General features: G+C 41.2%; 1 protein-coding gene across 2 annotated transcripts in view; it reads right to left on the bottom strand.

Annotated features, from left to right (window-relative positions):
• Window positions 1-13,424, bottom strand: part of AGBL1 (AGBL carboxypeptidase 1) — a 1,210,518-nt gene that overhangs the window by 988,774 nt on the left and 208,320 nt on the right. For both annotated transcript variants that reach the window (XM_063925754.1, XM_063925755.1), the window contains one exon: window positions 5,700-5,737. In XM_063925754.1, coding sequence (XP_063781824.1) covers window positions 5,700-5,737 — 38 coding nt within the window. The remainder of the gene's footprint in view (window positions 1-5,699; window positions 5,738-13,424) is intronic.

Genomic DNA, 13,424 nt, shown 5'->3' with positions numbered 1-13,424 from the left:
GGATGGTACTTGCCTCTGGCTCCAATCCCCCGGGTCCATGAGGCCTGAGTATACTGTCACTGACCTAGGTTGGGGGTGTTGTGAACTCGGGGGTTCTCCCGATGGTAGGGGAGAGGAACCACAGTTGGGTCGGAACAGGGATGGCTTGATATAGGTCTTCCTCATACAGGACTCTGACAGTAAAGCTTGGTGAAAATATTTAAAAACTTTATTGCAGGAAGGGAGCAACACAATGTCACATAGCAGAGAAGGAACGTATGGGGGGAATGTCCAGGCCTATAGGAGAACTTGTTAGCAATGTTAAAGATTCCAGGAAAAGAAGTACTTGTGAGTGTTGGTACAAGATAATAGTGACTGAAGAACTTGTGAGTGATGTTTTTAAAGATACTGATGATTTGAAGAACTGGTGAACGGTGATTAAAGACTCTGATGATTTGAAACACTTGTGAGCGGTGGTTAAAGACACTGATGATTTGTATGACTTGAGAGCGGTGACTAAAGATACTGATGATTTATAGAACTTGAGAGCGGTGGTTAAAGACACTGATGATTTGTATGACTTGAGAGCGATGATTAAAGACACTGTAGAACTTGGGAGCGGTGGTTAAAGACACTGGTAACTTGCAAAACTTTGGAGCGGTGGTTAAAGACACTGGTAACTTGCAAAACTTGGGAGCGGTGGTTAAAGACACTGATGACTTGTAGAATTGAGAGAGGTGTTTAAAGACACTGATGACTTGTAGAACTTGAGAGTGGCGTTTAGCCCGCAGCCCACGCTGACTCCAAGAAGCACTGGTGACTGGATTGCAGAGGAACACACCAGCCGCTGTATATGCTGGAACTGTGCAGCAACTGGCACCTGGAAGTGCCGGAGACACTGGGGTATGACTGCAGAGAGATTCGCCGGGAACAAAAGCACTGGCATCCACTTCAGGGGAAAAGACGATACTCAGGCGCCGAGGCTCTGCCCGGCGTCTGCCTTTGAATCTCCCGCCTCCGCTGGATTGGCGGAACAGTCTGATGACGTCACCTGCTCCCCGCCCACGTGATACTAGGTGTCATGGCGGCGCCCCTGCCCCGGTGAACCACCGGGAGCCGCGCCAGCCAGACGCCGGAGCCCGTGGACCATCGAAGGCCGCAACACAGACCAGCAGGCACGCAGGGGTAAGCGCGGTGAACGCCGCCTATGGCGTGTTACATATATATATATATATATATAGAGAGAGAGAGAGAGAGAGAGAGAGATGTGCGGCGGGCACTTTTCGTGTTTTGGTTTTGGTTCTAATTCCACTTTCGTGTTTTGGTTTTTGCTTGGTTTTGCCAAAACCACCCTTTCGTGTTTTGGTTTTGGATCTGGATGATTTTTGAACAAAACTTAAAAACAGCTAAAATCACAGAAGTTAGGGGTAATTTTGCTCCTACAGTACTATTAACCTCAATAACAATCATTTCCACTAATTTACAGTCTATTCTGAACACCTCACACCTCACAATATTGTTTTTAGGCCAAAAGGTTGCACCGAGGTTGGTGGATGGCTAAGCTAAGCAACACAAGTGACAACACAAACACCTGGCCCATCTAGGAGTGGCACTGCAGTATCAGACAGGAGGGCAGATATATAAAAAAGGCCCCAAACAGCACATCATGCAAAGAAGAAAAAGAATTGCAATGAGGTAGTTGTAAGACTAAGCCAAGCGACACAAACAATTGGCCCATCTAGGCGTGGCACTGCAGTGGCAGACAGGAGGGCAGATATCAAAAAAAGGCCCCTAACACCACATGATGCAAAGAAGAAAAAAAGGTGCACCGAGGTTGCTGTAGGCCTAAGCTAAGCGACACAACCACCTGGCCCATCTAGTAGTGTCACGCAGTGGCTGAATGTCGAGAGTAGGCCACAATTGTTCGGTCCACTGACAGCATCTCCAGCATGCTCCAGTCACTTTAAAAAAAATCTGTAATTGGTGGACTTATACGGCAGTACCCCAGGACTAATACAGCAGTACCCCTGTACTCATACGACAGTGTCACACAGGATGGTACTTTTCAAAAACTAGGTCCCAAACAGCAACTCATGCAAAGATGTCGAAGAGGTGCAATGAGGTAGCTGTATGACTAAGCAAAGCGACACAAACAATTCCAACTGGAATTATAAGTCCAAATCACTGGAATTAATTGGCAAGATCACGGTAATTAATAATTATAAATCACTGAAATTATTTGCCAAAATCACTGTAATTATACGTCCAAATCACTGGAATTAAATGGCAAAATCTAGCTATCGCCTGCCTAGTAAAGTGGAATCTAGATGGGATTTGTTACCAGGGACACAATACCTCCATCAATTGTCTAAATCCCACTGCACTAATGGTGGATACCAGACGCACGTCTAACACCAACATAAGTGTCAAGGCCTCAGTTATGAGGGCTTCCATCATCATGTGAAGCTGAACCACTAGTCATGAACATAGGCCAGGGCCTCAGACGTTCCTTGCTACTCCGTGTCGTAAATGGCATATTGGCAAGTTTATGTTTCTCCTCAGACGATTTAAATTTCTTTTTTTTTGTTCTTTTTACTTAACTTTGGCTTTTTGGATTTACTGATGACACAGGACACTACCAATGGTCTGATACATCCCAACAGGTTGTTATAATTGTTATACTGCAGCAGTGGATATATAGCAGCAGCGTATATCGTCACTGGAATTACTGATGACACAGGACACTACCACTGGTCTGATGCAGCCCAACAGGTTGTTATAATTGTTATACTGCAGCAGTGGATATATATAGCAGCAGCGTATATCGTCACTGGAATTACTGATGACACAGGACACTACCACTGGTCTGATGCAGGCCAACAGGTTGTTATAATTGTTATACTGCAGCAGTGGATATATATAGCAGCAGCGTATATCGTCACTGGAATTACTGATGACACAGGACGCTACCACTGGTCTGATGCAGCCCAACAGGTTGTTATAATGGTTATACTGCAGCAGTGGATATATATATAGGAGCAGCGTATATCATCACTGGAATTACTGATGACACAGGACACTACCACTGGTCTGATGCAGGCCAACAGGTTGTTATAATTGTTATACTGCAGCAGTGGATATATAGCAGCAGCGTATATCGTCACTGGATTACTGATGACACAGGATACTACCACTGGTCTGCACAACGCAGCACCACTTTATACAGCTACACTGGATATATGGCAGCAGAGAACACCAACATTGTGACTGGCTGGACTGATGCAGCACAATACTTGCCACCCCACTTTCCCGCCCAAACACACAGACACTGAAAACACTGAGGACACGTTCTCTCACTCTCCGAGACTGGAGTAAAAATGCCCGCGATGCGCGGCTCCTTATATGGAATCCAAATCCCGCGAGAATCCGACAGCGGGATGATGACGTTTTGCAGAGTTCGGGTTTCCGAGTCAAGAGGGAAAATCTGAGCCTGGCTCGGATCCGGACTCAGAAGGCAAAGTCGGTAGGGTTTGGTTCTCTGAGAACCGAACCCGCTCATCTCTAATATATATATATATATATATATATATATATATACACACACACACACAGGGTGATTCAAACAGTCGCAGTACACTCTTTTGTTTCAAAAACTGTGCAGAAAATGGGATAGATAGATAAAATGATTAGATACATACCATAAAAGATAGCCCACCTCACCCATACCTTACTGGAGTATTCCGTTTTCCCTTTTCCTACAGTTTTTGAAACAAAAGGCTGTACTGCGACTTTTGAATCACCCTCTATATATAAGTATTCACCCCCCTTTGCATTTTTCATGTTTTGTTGCCTCACAACCTGGAATTAAAATGGATTGTTTGAAGGTTTGCATCATTTCATTCACAGAACATGCCTACAACTTTGAAGATTTTTTCATTTTATTTTATTGTGAAGCAAACAACAAATAGGACAAAATAACAGAAAACTACAGTGTGCATAACTATTCACCCCCCTAAACTCAGTACTTTGTGTAGCCACCTTTTGCGGCAATTACAGCTGCAAGTCACTTTGAATAAGTATCTATGAGCTTGCCACATCTTGCCACTGGGAGTTTTGCCCATTCCTCAAGGCAAAACTGCTCCAGCTCCTTCATGATGGATGGTTTCCGCTTGTGAACAGCAATCTTTAAGTCTGACCACAGATTCTCAATTGGATAGAGACCTGGGCTTTGACTAGGCCATTCCAATACATTTAAATTTTTCCCCTTAAACCACTCGAGTATTGCTTTAGTAGTATGCTTCGGGTCATTGTCCTGCTGGAAGGTGCACCTCCGTCCCAGTCTCAAATCACAGGCAGACTTAAACAGGTCAATTTTAATCAATTTTCAATTATTCTAAATCTATGTTGTGTTTCAAGAGCTAAACGGCACATTTACTAACATTTAAAAATCCATATAAAAAAGTGTCTGTTAGTAGATGTGCATTTCAGCCTCCAAAACACAACAACAATTTCAAATTAATTAAAATACAGTAGATCATCCTACAAAGCTAATATAGAGTGTGAGTACTACACTAGTTTACGTAGCATATCTTGCGTAATATTGATCAATGCTTGTTTGGAAAACAGACATACTGTAGCTACCTTTGCCTCTGTAACAATATCTAATTTCCACTCAGTGCCACCCTATTTGTGTATGCCTCTTCCCTGAAGGATGCATGCTTCCACAAGCAGGACTCTCTTCCCTTGTGTTTCCTGCCTAACACTACACCCTGTTTCTCAAGTACGTGTTACTGAGCACTGGCCTACATCACATCCATGCTACTTATCACCAATGCTTACTGGATTGTCAATAGCTGCATCTGCAATTCAATGTTCAAAGTTCTGTTCATTTTGAAATTATGTCATTATTTATTGTTGTCTATGTATTATTTAATACTGTTTAATGTTTTCTTTGTTAACACTATTTAAGGTGCAGTGGACCATTTGCAGTGCTTTACAAAGAAGAGATAATAATAATGCAGAGTAGACTTGCCTGATTCTGGTTCTTATGCCTGCATGCATCTGGATGTCATTTGCTAGCACTAGCAAACTGCTTGTGATTGGCTGTTTGCAAATACCCGCACAGACACTGATTGGTGCTTCCTTTTATTTCTTATTATGCTCTTGTGTTTGCATTTCGCTAAAAATAAATACAGTCTATACACAAGAGAGTTGATTCAGCTGTATTACAGGGTTTCTGTTGCATAATAGCAAATGTATATTTTGAAAATAAAAGAAAACATGGACTTAATCATTTGCGACTTATGCCTGGTATAAACTACCGGTGCCAAGGGGCTGTTTTTATATTTTCTTTAGATACGCCAGTATACGAATAACTTCATCATATCCTAATAGATTTGCTGGATTTCATTTCAGTTCTGTGTGGAGGGCTGGATCTCACAAAATTTCAAACTTTGAAATGTATTTAAAATATTTATTTATTAACACACAATATAGCAATCTTAAAAGAATGATATTCAAGTGATAATTTATGTAGGTCCCCATTCAATGGCTAATGGGGGGCCTGCAATTTAATTGACATACCAGCAGTGTACATGATAAATCCAGCTACTAGTAAGCTTTCTAGATGTATCCATCTAGTATAAGATTTAGCGTAGTATTGGACTTGGTTTAAACTGATTTGGTAAAACAATATCCAAATGGCACAAAAAGAAACTTACTTGATTTCAGTAAAGCTGAAAGTGCCCCAATAGCCGCCCTAAAGATAAAGAAAGAAGAAAAGAACATCAGTTTGCCAATATTTTCAACCCTTCTAAACAGACAATGTCTGAATCTTGCCTGTGACTAGACGGTGACACATCACAGGCATTTAACACATTCTTCTTAAGAAAATCATGTCAAAGAAAAATAAAAAAGTACAGTAAGTGCAGTATATTGAGTGGACCCTTTGAAGTAATCACATTTAAGTTTCTGTGCATTCTAGATCAGAAGTGTATTCATCATAGGAAAAAGTCACAACTGTTTGACCTCAGGTTGATGATGAAAGACATATATCGGCATGGGATATGGCATCCTTTGCAACATTTCAACTGGTTAAAGTTGAAGAGTTTTATTGTAGACTGATATTGTAATTGGCTTATTTTATCATTGTTATAAATTGTAGTACATACATCTACAGCCCTCCATTTGAACACTTGATTCCTAAGAGTGTTGTCTCAGTTAGGGTCCATGGCTTGACTGAGACCAAAAAGGAGGGAGGTGGTAGTTCCAAAGTAACAAGGTCTTGGTTTGCAGAAAAGGTCCAGCCAGGGCCAAGAGGGTATGGCCATGTATAATTCAGTGGCATGGTTGTGTGGAATATTCTGAGTGTCTCTGTATTCTCAATGGGGTGGGGCCCTAAATTTTTGATGACACCTAAATCTCCAGTTTCTCAATATGGGGATAACACTGGTGGTTGTTGAGCATCTACCAATGTAATCTTGTACTGTACATTCTCTGATAAGGTGTCTACCATTTTGATCATTAGTATGTTTTGTTTTCTACTAGCGCAAGCCCCACAGGTGCCAAGGGTATCACTATAAGTCCACACTAACATTTTTAGTTAAAGTTTATTTACTATATGAAAATAGAATATATTTCCCTTTACTTTATGCATATAGATAGTAGTAAAACAATTATTTTATGACCATATTAACATACTTTGGGTCAATCCAATTACCTGCAATTTCTTTGCTGGTGTAAGTGTGGTTGTATGACAGATTTGTATCCACAGCCCTATGGCAGATTTGTGTGAGTCAGGCATTAGCAGGGGTTGCAAGGGGTGCGAGTTTGTGTGCGGCACCAGCATCTCATACCCTCTATGGGTAATTGGATTGATCCATTTATGCCTTAAGATGTTTTACTGCACAGAAACAGGTTAGATTTAACATAATATACATTCTAACGTAATAAAATAGTTAATAAAACATATTAAGATTCTATGTTACAAATAGTTTCAAGAACACCAATAGCATATTTCCCATCATAAAAACCACATCGCTCTATCCTAATTTAAACAGGCATAGCTTAGTTTATTTACTTAATTTAGGGGAAATGTATTAAATATTTGCATGTTGAGCCATAGGGGTATGTTTAAAAAGATGACAGTTAGACGTTAATTGCTTGGTAATTTATCTCTCTCCAAAGTTTGATACATCCCCCCATAGTATTATATCTTGTATTGGTTATTAGAGATGCATAGCCTCTGTGCTTTCTGTCCCTTAGAAGACATGAATAACATTTACTTTCAGGAGTTAATTGTATGTTTCTGTTAATGACATTGTTTCTTTTTAGTTTCCTTCACATTTCACAGCTCTGGAATATGACTCTGCAAGGGTCATTTACAGTATATGGTGGAGAAAATGTGGAGGAGCAGAGTATTCTACTATTCTACTGCAGACACTGCAGAATGGCCCACTTCCAGGTTTTTGTGTTCTTCCCAGCAGATGCATTTCACTACAATTTGCAGACTGTTGTCCAATGGAGAAATGCACATATGGATTAAAGTAAACATCATTTTTTAATCAACCGCTTTGATGCAAGTTTTCTTTTTTAACTCCATTGCGTTTGATGTCAGCCCACACTTATCAAACTGTTGACACATACAGTAGCTTACCTAAAAATAATGACACAGAGGCAAATATTGGAAGTGAAAATAGGACAGCTTTTATTTAATTTTAAGTGAATTTAATATAGAATAACTATGGTGGTGAAGAAATAAAGGCCCTACTCACAGTATTACCATCTGCAAAACAACACACCAGGCCTAGATGGGGGCCTTCTGCCAACCCATTAAACTCAACTCAAGGTAGTCAACTCCCCTCCCAATTACACAATACATTAGGCCCACCTTGACTGGTCGTGCCACTGACCCTGTAGGGTAAAATCAGCCTAACCAGTGTATTAGTGTGAGAGCACCTCAAGAAATAATGTTAAATGGTCACTGCAGCCATTCCTTCCTGTGACAACAAAACTAGGAAGGGTTGTGGGATGTCCCACAGGTAAGATGATCTTAAAACTTTCAAAGGGTATACCCATGTGATTAAACACACTCAGACTCCACCATTTAAAAACAACTAATAAGGGGGCATGAATACCTAATAGACAGCATTAGCACTTAATCCTTTACTTCTACCAAAACCATTTCTTAAGCAGTGTCAGCTGAAGGGTTTTTAAACACCCGCCAGGCATATTAAATGCTTCCAGTCACTCTTCACTCAAAACTGTCAACTGAAGCCATTCTGTCCAGAAGCATATTTGTCACCCTGGTAGATCATTATGTTTCAACAATATCGGTGTATGTATGCCTACACCTGCAGTTAAATATATAGATGAATTATACAGCACAGCACATTAAAAAGCAGTGCTTTACAGAAATATTTCATTCATTCTCAACAATCCCTGCCCCAGTGGAGTTTCAATCTATAATCCCTATCACTTGTACACACACAGGTTATTTATTTTCCTGTATGTGGCATTTGGGAGGAATCCCACACAAACACACGGAGAGCAATACAACTACACACAGTGCATTCCTCAGGAACTGGACTTATGACTTCAGGGTTATCAGGCAGTAGTGCTAGCCTCTATGCCATAAGTCAGCTACATATCTTCTATGGACATTTTTAATTCATGAAATGCTTCATAGACATATCAGCTCCATTCACTGTAAAATATCTGATCACACTTGAGCACAGAATCAAGTGCAACAACAACTAAAGTTCTCAAAAATGCCCATAATTTGTCTGTTGGTTGATATCAGCTGTTTACCTCTGAGGGGTATATTCAATTAAAGTCGGATCCATTCCGACATGTACTTGTCGGAATGGATCCGACAACCCCTATTCAATCCCATCTAAAATTCGACTTTTTCAAGTCAAATTTAGATGGGACCCAGAGGAGGAGAGGGGGGGGCGAGCCGCGGGGGGACAGCCGGCGGCAGCCAGAGGAGATCAGCGCTACGGAGATCAGCGTGCTGGAGCCGGGTGGAAGCTGCCGTGAGGTCGGGCGGGTGAGTGACATCCAGCTGCAGCGCTGATCTCCCTGTATGCCCACCGGCTGTTCCCCCGTCTCCCTGCAGCTCCCCCCCCCTTGCCTCCTCTGGGTCCATCTCATTCTGACATTATTTTGATGTCGGATTGAGATGGTCGAAAAGGGGGCCAAAACCTGTCGGATTTGGCCCCGTTTTCGACATCAACACGTGGATCGGTAGCTATTCCGCTGATCCACATGCTTTTTGACAAGTCGAATGCCTCGACTTGTCGAAAAGCATTGAATAGGTCGAATCACGTTTCGACCTAAAAAAGTCGAAAACCGCCATCTTTTCGACAGGCGGCAGTTTTTGACTTCAATTGAATATACCCCTAAGACTCACAACTCTAAATACTTATCTAAAGTAAATACATGGACAACAGGAGTTGGGATTTTTAATTTAAGTCAATTTTATTTTAACATCAGTAACTGAAATCTAATTTTTGAATCATTAAATATAATGTTGATTGGAATAATATTAAAGTTACTTGCAGACAACAAAGAACATGCATACAAAAACATTTGTTGGCAATGCAATATATCAAAATAATGAACAATGACCATCTAAGATCCAAGGAAGTCATTGCTTCCATAATTTATCACTAACATTTTAGGCCAGTCAAACCTCTGCACAGCTTCCAAGAAATACCTCCTCAACTCATCAACTACATAACCAAATACTAAATATTAGCCAACGAACTGTCAACCAAACCAAATTATCATGAACTGCAGAGGATTGTACAGCTCAACAAACAAGGGTGGCCAATAAGCCAAATGTGCCTCGAATCGAACAGTCCTGTTATTTAAAAAAAAAAAATTTTTAATAAGCATCGTACTATAAGAAACCTACAATTACAACCAAACACACATACACTGGCAAACAAAACAGAAAGAACAGAAACACAATGTTAGTGAGAATCACAGACATGGTAATCAGACAAGATGTAAAGACAAAAAAAACTACTAGGTTATTTTCTATATATATTGTATTTAAGAAATAAAGTACTTGACTCCTCCATTGAAAAACTAAAATCCCTCAAAGATCCCTGCAATAGCAGGCAGTGGTCTAAATCTCTGCTTTGTAAGCACCAAAGAAGTGCCTGCAATTGCTTTACTCGGCAAAATATAGCAACAAAAAGCAAGAGACTTCCACCAACCTAGAGCTTGAAACTCTGATGGGAAAAAAAAAAACAGAAGCAGCAGCAGAAGTAGCTGCCCCATTTCAAAATTAATGGAAACCAAATTCATTCAAAACCTGACCAAATTGTTATTTAGCTAACAGAGACCCATCCTCATAAATACAGTAAGCCAAGCACTTTCCATTAAATGCAGTACCTACAAATATGCGTGCACTAGAGACACTTGACAGATTCAAATATCCCAACATCTCTGCAATGATATACATCGATGCATAAAATCACGTCACCATCACATAAAATATCACAAAAAAGTCAAGAGTCAACTCCACTGTCCTTGATGGTACCACTAATTAGAGATACGTGGTACAGTTTTGTTGACAACCAAACACACACACAAATTTTGTGAACCCAAGTTGAACCGAGTCCCGGCTCAAAACACTTTTGGGGATCTTCCGACTCTGGATATAAAACCAAATCTCAGGTTTCGGACTGCATGTAAGTCCCTCCATCATGATTTCAGGTGTCATTTCAAGTCAGGAGAGTGTAGGGTGAGGTGGGCAAAATTGACTGGAAATGACTGGAAACACTTGAGGATGGTTGTGCAAAACCAAAACATGACAATGATTTAGAACCAAAACACAAGGATCTGCACACATCTCTACTACTAATATATTGATGCAAAAAGCACTGTGAAAAGCCGTGGCAAAAACAAGTTTAAACAAACAAACTTCAAACATAGAAAAACACACACCATCAATCGTTGTCAATAGGTGTGGCAACAGGTTCATAACAATAGGACATTGTCTTCAAAAACCAGATTAACCTTTGAGAGCTCTGGAAACTAGAAAACTCCTCATTCGGAGTGGACAAGCAATAAGCAGAACACCTCCAAATCACTTACATACGTATAGCAGATGACGAGTAACACGTAACAAAAGAGGGCCAGATAAAAGAATGCATCAGTTGATGCCAATTAAGTCCATGGAGCAACAAAACATCTTGCTAGTTCCTCCAGTTCAGCCTAGTTACCTGCCAAACATATGGAGAACATGCATCACCTACTGTATCAAGGTGGCCTGTTACTCCAACTCTCTAAATTTGATCAAACTAAAAATGGAGATAGAATAGAATTCACAATATAATTTTAAACCCTAGGAATATATTTAGCTTCAAAGCTGGCATTACAAATTAAATAGTGCAACACCAAAATAGCAGGCAAACAAACCGCAGGCAATGAGGATGCCTGCTGTCATTTAATGGCCTGAACATCCCTGAGGTTGTCACACCAAAATATTATGCTAACATCACATAAATTCTCCCTGAAAAACTCAAGGGCCACTGCACCCAGGAAAAGTTTGATAAGGAGTAAGTACCTAGTCAAATCTTCCTTGATCCATTCAGACGGCCATGGCATAGCACAACAGGAGCCATTCACAAAAGCACCAAACCCAAATGACCCATTGGCATCGGTAAAGTGCTGTGTGTCTGCATATCAATGGAATGGGCCATAAATGTGCACTGTTGTAAAGAAAAAAAAGACAAATATGCAGTTCACATCTTATTTCAGCAGACAGGCATATAAAAAATAGTGAGGCTTTCTCACCCCAGATATGGCTCTCGCCAGTTTTATACAAAAACACCTACCCATAGGAACTACTCTTCAAGCAAAGATAAGAAGAACTTTGTCTTATGGCAACCGACAGCAGCCTGCAATGCTATCAATTTCAATACTCAGAATGGAAATTCACATAATTGGGTGCCCAGTTCTACCACGCACAATCCAAAGCTCCGAAAGTAACACTTGCACTGAGAAAAGCAATTGCCCACGAGAGGAATCTGCTGGGTAATGAAGATATAATCTACAAGGTAATGAACCACACCATTCTCTCCAGCACCAGCCGACACATACCAGTGAAGGATTGTGCTAAAATGTTTGAAGTAAGAACGGGATCCGGTCTGAAGATCGACACTGTCTAGGTCGACAATGTTTAGGTCGACCACTATAGGTCGACAGTCACTAGGTCGACAGGGTTGGAAGGTCGACAGGGTTTCTAAGTCGAAATGTGCTAGGTCGACAGGTGAAAAGGTTGACATAAGGTTTTGTTTTTTTTAATTATGAACTTTTTCATACTTAACAATCCACGTGGACTACGATTGGAATGGTAATCTGTGCCGAGCGAAGCGGCAGCAGTGCGAGGCACCTTGCACGAAGCATGGCGAGTGAAGCGAGCCATGCGAGGGGACACGGTGCACTACTTGGGGTTCCCGGTCACTCTACGAAGAAAACTACACCAAAAAACAAAACTCATGTCGACCTTTCGACCTGTCGACCTTCCAACCCTGTCGACCTAGTGACTGTCGACCTATAGTCGTCAACCTAAACATTGTCGACCTAGACACTGTCGATCTAATGAATCACACCTGTAAGAACAGGGGATAGAACATCCCATAGGCCAGCACTTGTCTATGAAATATCCACCATGCAACCGAAACCACATTAAACATAAAGATTCTGGACATACAGTAGGGGTAACAAGCAAAAAGCCAATCCAACATCAATCTTAACAAGAAGAGTAGCTTTTCCAATGGCGCTGATGAGATTCAAGGCTCTGTCGAATGATTGACATTTTACACTCAATCATTCTGCAGGAATTGTGTAATTGAAGGAAAATACAGCGGTAAAAGAGAGATTCTGAATCAACCTATATTTACCATGGGATTTCATATTGAGGATAGAGATGAGCGGGTTCGGTTCCTCGGAATCCGAACCCGCCCGAACTTCATGTTTTTTTTCACGGGTCCGAGCGACTCGGATCTTCCCGCCTTGCTCGGTTAACCCGAGCGCGCCCGAACGTCATCATGACGCTGTCGGATTCTCGCGAGGCTCGGATTCTATCGCGAGACTCGGATTCTATATAAGGAGCCGCGCGTCGCCGCCATTTTCACTCGTGCATTGAGATTGATAGGGAGAGGACGTGTCTGGCGTCCTCTCCATTAGAATAGAGATAGATTAGATAGAGAGAGAGAGATTGTGCAGAGTCGCAGACAGAGTTAGTTTACCACAGTCAGTGACCAGTGCAGTTGCTAGTTAACTTTTATTTAATATAATATATCCGTTCACTTCTCTCTGCTATATCCGTTCTCTGCCTGAAAAAAAAAACGATACACAGCACAGTCAGTCACACAGTGTGACTCAGTCTGTGTGCACTCAGCTCAGCCCAGTGTGCTGCACAGTCA

The sequence above is a fragment of the Pseudophryne corroboree genome, chromosome 6 (assembly GCF_028390025.1).
Source record: "Pseudophryne corroboree isolate aPseCor3 chromosome 6, aPseCor3.hap2, whole genome shotgun sequence".
In the NCBI taxonomy this organism is placed as follows: domain Eukaryota; kingdom Metazoa; phylum Chordata; class Amphibia; order Anura; family Myobatrachidae; genus Pseudophryne; species Pseudophryne corroboree.
This window is presented reverse-complemented; position numbering and strand designations above follow the sequence as displayed.